An 8,593-nucleotide genomic window follows, 5' to 3' on the forward strand; every position below is an offset into this window, starting at 1 on the left:
TATGCATATTAATTTATATAATTTTCTAATTAATCAACTTTATTATAACAATAATTAAATCTACAATAGATGAATAATTAAATCTTCTCTCTGTCAAAATACTTTTATTTATGTGATAATATACTTTTTTTTATTCCACGGTATCTCCCAACCCGACAGGTCAAGGACTAATCCGTCGCGGTACTGAGCTCCATTTAAAGGTTTGTCGCTGGCCAATGAGTTGCTGCATGCATAAGGCGGGATGATAATATACTATTTAAATATGTGTGGAAGTGTGGAACAATATTTTTTTAAAATTTCTTTTATGCTGACCATCCTCTATATAAAAAGCACGGGGAAGTAATAATAGATCAGTTTACAAAAGAATTTTAGTGACATCGATATACTAATTTTTCATCTCTGTTTATACCACAAAACTAATGTATTTGGTATTGAGGAACAGTGAAAATTCTTCCAACATTAATAAAATACTCAACCCCATTATTTGACAATTTGGGTTTTTCACCATAGCCATCATATGCTGTTGACACATCTAACTGTTTGCCACTATAGCAACACATGCTAACCGCCATGTTTAAAAGCTTCTCCATCTTCTTTTGACTGAGATTAGACCCACCACCTACTGCGTTGGTTTCAGCCTAAGGGCAGCACTGAAAGAAACATAACACCAAACATAACTTCTCTGGACAAATGTGGCCCTCTCTATGAAAAAAAAAATTGACCAAATTGAAGTAATTATTGGATTCAGAATTTTGGATCCTCTCATGTTCAAAATAAACATGACCTTCTATTGTTTACATCACAATGATAAAATTTGACTTGCTGATTAACCGAATTAAGGCTTTGGGTTAGTTGCTTCATTGGTTCAATCAATTGGTTTTAGGTCAAATCACTTAATTAAATACGATTTAGTAAATAAATATATAACGATATAATATAAATCAAACAGATGCCCCATATGTAATATGAATTTAATTTTGATACATTAACAATATAAAAAAATTTTACACGCACATCTAATTACGTATCACTACAAATAACTACTTTTTTACATGGTCATTCAAAAGAATAAACGTGATTGAATGATTTACGTTGTCAGTGCATCAAAATTAAACTCCTAATATTTGACAAAATATATAACAAATGACTAGCCTGTTTGGAATCGTTAGGTGGTTTGTAATTCTTTTACCAATCTCTCTATATGCCTCATCCAACGGGTCTGGTCTAGGTCTAATAACTATAATTAACATCTCCACATTCTACAATGATTACTAATCTTTTTAACATTTTATAATTTTGAGAGTAACTATATCAATGATGAAGATGTGAACATGACAAAGATCATGCTAATTTTCAACATGAGAGGATCCAAATCCATGATGATTAATTACCTGTTGATACAATAACGCTTTCCAGTGGGTGGAGGACCATCATCAAACACATGTCCAAGATGAGCATCACAGACAGCACAAAGAACTTCCTGGCGCGGCATGAATATAATCGACAGATCTAATTTTGACTTCACATTGTTCCCAATTGGCTGGTAATATGATGGCCATCCAGTTCCACTATTAAACTTAGTAGATGATCTAGAGAGAAAAACAATGCAAAAGAATTAAATCAGTTCAAGATGAATGTGATCAGTGAAAGAAAAATGTAGTTTGGTGAACTGCATATAAAGTACTTACTCAAATAGAGGGGTGTCACAACATATGCAATGGTAAGTCCCCTCAGTTTTGGTATTCCAATACTCCCTGGAATTATTCAAAAAATTGGAAGATAAAACAACAGTTGCATAAAAAAAATTAAAAAAAGAACCTCATATATAGCACTGTGTATTATGTTAACTGTGTATCACCGTGCAATTCTGTAGATTTTAGTAAGATGCAAAATTATACTTGCTATTGATAACCAGAAATTCTAACTACAGCAAAGAAATTTGACAATGATACATGGAGACTTGAAAGTGAAGAAATTGACAATCTCAATCTGCTGGATTATACCAGGCTTATTATTATTAATCATGATCAAATTTATGCAGTACAAAAATATGAATGCCTCTCATGGTGGTATAGAAGATTTTTGGAATATAATATGCAGCATATTGTATCCTTACATAGCCTTGAACAAGAGACAATACATATTAAATTCATATGTACACTGGACTGAACCAACATTCTCTAGCCCCCTGCCAATGGTTCTAGATTTCGAGATATAAAACCAATAATGTGTCTCTAGTGTAGCTTCTAAGAGAGAGAGTTTCGTGGCAAGCATATCAGTAACAATAAGACGAGTCAAATTTGGAAAAAAAAAAAAAATTGTTCAAGAGCCATCTAAAACGAAAACCATGCAATATGCAAGATGAAAGAAATATGTAACAAATGCTTTTATTATCAAATTAGTAATAGAGTTAGAACGTACCCAGTGAAAGCTCTCTCAGTGCCCTTTTGACGGGTAATGTAGAATTGTTCACTTGTTAGGCGCTTCTTCCACTCTTCATCCCTTACAGACTTATAATCAACAATGTCAGCACCTAAAAGGCCCAATAGAGAGTATGTCAGATAAAACACTGGCAAACCTTGCTAGGAAGGGTAATGCTAGAAAAATAATAAGGTAAAATTATCTTATTTAACTTAACATCGATAATTTGGTACCATATAATATCTATAATTTCATATTTATTACATCCAATATTATCCAATTATACCTCATGCATACAAAATAATACAATTTAAAACTGTTCTGAGCTTATTTAATTATATGTTTATTAAATCTAATACTAATTAATTATTCTAATAGTAATTAAGAAATATAAAATAAGACACTTTGAGCAGCTGTGAATTGATTCTCTATTGTCTCCTCAGTGTTTTTGAGCAAGAAATCCCAATAACAAAGCCTATGCCACATTTTGCCTCCATAACCAAAAGCAATTAATGTATCTTAATTCAAATTTAATGTACTAAATTACTCCGTTGAAATTCAAATACAGAGGACCAATCACCAATGACAAATCAAAATCTAAATAACTACCGCCACTTACTCCTGCAATTTTCTACTAAACTAACTGGCTAAGCGAAACTAAATAAAAACCAAAAAGCTATCTCCTAAGAATAAACAAGACCAAGAGGAGAACCCAATTATTATACAAATTAATGTTAGTATTAATATGATAATCAAAATACCTGATTCAAAGGAAGTGTTGTCTGCTTGGTGGGATTGGGAAGAAGCAGAGGAACCCATTGAATGGATTGAATAACAAAATTTCCTTCCGGAATTGTCAATAGCACGTGAAGGAAAACATACCAAGACCTTAGAATTATGAATAAACCTCTGGCAAGGAATACGAGATGTCGGTAAACTCAAAGCACGAGAAGCCATCTTACCCAAAAAGAATACGTGGCCACTTTAATAAATTCATATATCTAAGTAAATTAGTACGTGAACTTTCTTAGTTGACGTTTGGCAACTGAAGAGACTGTCCTTATAGTTTGTAATCACTAATCACTGAAGAGATTACGAGTTAGCCACGTAGAGATTTCCAAGCCACGAAAGTTGAGATGCAAAACTTGTCAATTTTTTTTTGCAATATTACTTCACCAGCAATATTTATCATTTTTTTTTGTCACTATTCACCAAGTACGTGAAGTTGTGGTGGAAATTTAAGGGCAATCAATTTTATACGAACTTAATAATGGAGAATCGTTAAATAAAATTTAGTTAAATTATTTAAATTATTTAATAATTTTTAATTATTAATTTTATATGAAGTTGACTGTATTTAAATTCTATCATTAAATGATATTATTAAATGTATTTTTGTGTAATATTTTTTTAGGTTTTCTAATTTAAAAAATATAATAAATAATTACATTTGATAAGTGAAAATTTTTGAAAATAAAATATTAACAAAAAATGTGGATTAGAATAAATCCTCAAGATGCACTTTGAAAATTGGCGAAAGCTAGTGCACTCTAGGTAAAGTAGGGAGTGCAACACTCTTTAAAAGTTAACCTGCTATCAAAAGTAATTAGGTAAATTAAATTTATTTATTATTGTTATTTTTTTTGTCATGGGCTAAACAAACAAAGCGGCACTAACAATAAAAACTAATTCGCTCGTTTAACACAGAACTATTTTACACCAGAAAAGTATTCAGAAAAATTTAATCGACTTCCTCCGTTATTTTGCTAGCAGGTGCTTCCACTATTGTTCTGTCTAGCGACAGATTTTGACGCTCTTGAACCCACCTCATTCCACATCTACCATAAATGGACCTTCAAAGCCCGAAAAATTGCTGCCATAGAAAAGGAAGACGCTGTCTGTCGCCGCTGCTGGTTGGCTAACTCCAAACGTAAAACTGATTTTATAGAAGAACCCGGTCTCCATGAAGGCGCCATGATTCTCAGATGACAACGCAATCAAAGCACAAAATACATGACAGTTAAAACAAGTCCATTATCTTTTATTTCAAATTATCCTCAACGCAAAATTTATTTAAAATTTAATATTATATACATAATATATATTTAATATTATTTTTTTTAAGATTCTAATATATCTTTTTTTCTAGATTTAGTACATAAATTTTCAACTTATTTTTTATGTATTATTTATTTTAATTCTAAAGTCCAATAATTTTTTTTACAGACATGTTGTTTTTAATATTTATATACTATTTTTTTATTTTGAACTTCAGCCTAATACCTGAGACTTACAAAAAAATCTAAAACTTATCAAAAAATGATTAACCTGATTAACAGGTTACCTTTTTAAATTCAGACCATTCAAATAAAATATAATAAATGAAGAGTTCAGATTTACGAATTCATAAGGTGTGCAGCACTTCATACTTAGGAAGGAGCGTTTAAGAATGAGCCTGAAAATTCTGATATTAATAAAAAGGTTTTGAGAAAAATTAAAAAAAATAAAACTAGACAGTTAAAGTGATCAAATTCATTTAGTCCGTTTTTTCAATTTTGGTTAACATATATTATATTTCAAATACAGTGCCAAAAATTATATTAAAGGCACATTTTATTTACTCAATACCTAAGTTATGACATAAAAATTTAAATAACATCTGGATTACATTTGGGATAAAAAAAAAAAAAATGAGTACTAAGTATCCAAAAAAATTCTCAAAAAAAATTTTAGATTTTTTTTCCAAAGATAATAGGTTATATTTCATTAATTATTAAAAAATGAAATACAAAGATGTCTAAAAGTAGAACAGTATAATAAAAGGTGGGGATTTTCCAAAGACACTACACTGAAGGTATTCATCCAACAGTGCGTGGTCGAAAAACGAAGAAAAATCTTAAAGAAGAAATAAAGATAAATCAAATTGAATGCAACTAAGAGCTTGTCTCATGGAGATAACGACCTAAACTGAGAGTTCTTTGGATTTCACGGAGCAACTTGACAGAGCTTGCTAGAATGGCAGACGGCATTGAAGTAGAACCTTCAAAAATCAACTGGTTGCGAGCTTTCCAGCAGTTCCAGCAAATGATGGCAAGCAATTGAGGATTACTGTCAGCATTCTTCAACGGGTTAAGTATCTCTGTTGATGCAGTCCACCATGTCCAAAAATCGTTAGAACTCTGAGGGGGAAGACAATCACGAAGATAACTCTGAGACCACACGTCTTTAATTCTAGAGCAATCGATCAAACAATGAGTGACTGTTTCCGTTGCTTCATGACAGCAAGGGCATATTGGTGATATAGATGGGATGCGGTGATGAATCTGAGCAAGCACCGGAAGTCGGCCATGGAGAGCTTTCCAGATAAATAGCTTAATTTTGTGAGGCAAGTTCAACTTCCATAGATCAATCCACGGCTTTTTCTGCTGCATATAATTAGGGCAAAGCTCCAGAGGCGGATGGTAAAATAAATAGCCAATTCTGTAACCTGAAGCTGTATCATATTGCTTGGATTTATTCAAATCCCATTGCAATTTGTCCCTACTCTGCTGAATTTTAACTGACAAAATCATGTTTGCAACGTCTTGGGCAAATAATTCTTGAATGAGATTCTGATTCTAATTTCTATCTTCAGTAATTAGATCTTTAACTCTTGGAACCAACTCAGAAATAGCCTGTCTATTTGGCATGTCAGAAATCATTAAAGGATACGGAGGAGGTAGCCAAGGATCCTCAAAGGTTCGGATATTCTCACCAGTACCCACAGCCCAATTAAGACCTTTTTCAACAATCTTTCGGCCTTCCAGTATGCTCCTCCATCCCCAAGAAGGTAAGACTCCAATTTCTGCCGTTATAGCATTACCATTGCCAAAGTATTTACCTCTTAAGATTTTGGATAATAAGGAAGTAGGCTGTGTTACAAGTCGCCAAAACTGTTTGCCTAAAAGCGCCAGATTTTGGATTCTGAGATCTTTAAATCCAAGGCCTCCTTCTTTTCGTGGGCGAGTCATAGTGTCCCAGCTAATCCAAGCCATCCTCCTTTCAGAACCTTTTTGTCCCCACCAGAACTGAGAAAGTAGAGAGTGAATTTCCGAAATTAAACCATCAGGAAACTTGAAGCAAAATAATGTATAAATAGGAATAGCTTCTCCCACTGCCTTAAGCAATACGTGTCTACCACCTGACGAAAGAAGATTGCGCTTCCACCCTTGGATTCTTTTTCGAACCTTTTCTTTGATCATACTAAAAGAAGCCTTTTTCGATTTAGAGACTGTAGAAGGCAAACCAAGGTATTTATCCTGAGCCCCAATATGATTAATATTCATAGAGTTAGCCAGTAGTGTACGAGTAGTGGACGGAGTGTTGTGGCTAAAGAATACAGCAGATTTATTAAGATTTATCCTCTAGCCACTGATGCTTTCATAAGAATTCAATAAATGCAGGATATTTGAACATGCTTCAGGATTAGCCTTACATAATAAAATGGAATCATCAACAAACAGGAGGTGGTTGACCTTGGGACATCGCCTATGTATCTGAAGACCCTGAATTAGTCTGTTTTGTTCTGTCTTGTGTAGCAAGAAGGAGAGACCTTTTGCACAAAAAAGAAAAAGATAGGGGAATAGAGGATCTCCTTGTCGAATACCTCTATTTGGTTTGAAGAAACCATAAGGTTGTCCTTCCACAATAACAGAATAAGAAACAGTTGTCACTAATTCTCGAATCCACATGATCCATCGGGAGTCAAAACCAAACTTCTCCAATATAAACAAAAAAAAGTGCCATTCCACCCTATCATATGCCTTACTCATATCTAATTTTAGCGCCATTTCATTTTCAAGACCCCTTTTTTTGTTCTTCAAGTAATGCATATACTCGTGAGCAATTAGGATATTATCAGATATTAATCTGCCTTTAATAAAAGCACTCTGCGTAGGGCTAATTAGTCTATTCATCATACCCTGAAGCCTATGTACAAATACTTTGGAGATAATCTTGTAAAAGACTGAAGAGAGGCTTATTGGTCTTACCTGAGTCATATCTTTAGCATCAGAAATCTTGGGAATAAGACAGATCTGAGTGTGGTTAAAACCCTTCAAGATTCTGCCCCAGAAAAAAAGCTCTTAACTGCTCGAAACACATCACCACTAAGTATGTTCCAGAAGCTTTGAAAAAATTTTGCTGTCATACCATCATCTCCTGGAGCACTTTGAGGATGAATGCTAAATGTTGCGCGTTTCACTTCCTCCATAGTCACTGGTCTTTGAAGCCTACGGTTCATGTGAGCTGTAACCTTAGGTTTAAAATCAATAAACAGAGGTTCAGGGTTCTCATGACAAGTGGAAGAAAAGATGTCCTTGAAATAAGATTCAGCCATAGAAGCAATACCAGCATTTGAAGTAGCCACTTCACCATCACTGCCAGTTAGTTGACAAATTCTATTCCTTCGAGTTTGATTTCTAAATTTCTGATGGAAGAAAGCTGTATTTTGATCACCAAATTTGAGCCATTTGACTCTAGACTTATCTTTCCAATAAGATTCCTCATTTTGCAATGTTTTTTCAAGTTTGTCCTCTATTTCTGAAATGATGTCGCCTCCATGAATTCCTGCTAAACGAAGTTCCTCTAATTCCGACTGTAGTAAATCAATCTCCACCTTCGAATTAGATCTGTGTTCTTGCTGCCATCTGACAATCTTATGCCGACAACACTTTATTTTTTGAGCTAGGATATACATGGCTGAACCATCAATCTGTTCATGCCAAACCTCTCTAACAATCTGCCTTATTTCATCATTGGAACACCATCTTTCTTGGAATTTGAATCGGCATTTAGATCTCTCAGTTCTCGGATTAGAGTCTAGGAGAAGAGGGGCATGATCCGAGCCTGATTCTGACAGTCTAAGAGCCGTTGCATTGGGATAGAGTTGCTGCCAATCAACTCCTACCAGGAATCGGTCCAGTCTTTCCTATATCAACTCATCACCCCTCCGTCTATTTGACCAAGTGAATGGTCTTCCGACCATACCAATATCAATCAGGGAATTATCATCAATAAAACTATTAAAGATTTCAATAGAAGAAGGAGATTTAGCATCCCCACCTTCTTTCTCCAATTGATTAGAAATGACATTAAAATCCCCCATTAACACAACCTTACCATCGAACTGTTG

The 8,593-nt window shown here is 33.9% G+C and overlaps 2 protein-coding genes across 3 annotated transcripts in view; one reads left to right on the top strand and one right to left on the bottom strand.

The window, feature by feature from the left end:
* The window catches only part of LOC107630608 (probable prolyl 4-hydroxylase 3), a 3,467-nt gene extending 2,976 nt beyond the window's left edge, over positions 1-491 (top strand). Inside the window, exon 8 of the mRNA XM_016333805.2 lies at positions 160-491. The gene's annotated coding sequence lies outside the window, so the exon portion shown is untranslated. The remainder of the gene's footprint in view (positions 1-159) is intronic.
* LOC107630609 (peptide methionine sulfoxide reductase MsrB) lies at positions 273-3,511 on the bottom strand. Of its 2 annotated transcripts, none has more exons than XM_016333807.2 (5): positions 3,183-3,511; positions 2,422-2,533; positions 1,689-1,754; positions 1,392-1,589; positions 273-650 (listed from the first exon to the last, which is right to left on the bottom strand). In XM_016333807.2, exons 1-5 carry the CDS (start codon positions 3,376-3,378, stop codon positions 620-622), a joined length of 603 nt encoding a protein of 200 aa, XP_016189293.1. In that variant the 5' UTR covers positions 3,379-3,511; the 3' UTR covers positions 273-619. The 2 variants fall into 2 exon arrangements, with proteins under 2 accessions (XP_016189293.1, XP_016189292.1); XM_016333806.2 differs by having other exon boundaries at positions 335-702.

This window comes from Arachis ipaensis, chromosome B03 (genome assembly GCF_000816755.2).
Source record: "Arachis ipaensis cultivar K30076 chromosome B03, Araip1.1, whole genome shotgun sequence".
NCBI classification, from domain to species: Eukaryota; Viridiplantae; Streptophyta; class Magnoliopsida; order Fabales; family Fabaceae; genus Arachis; species Arachis ipaensis.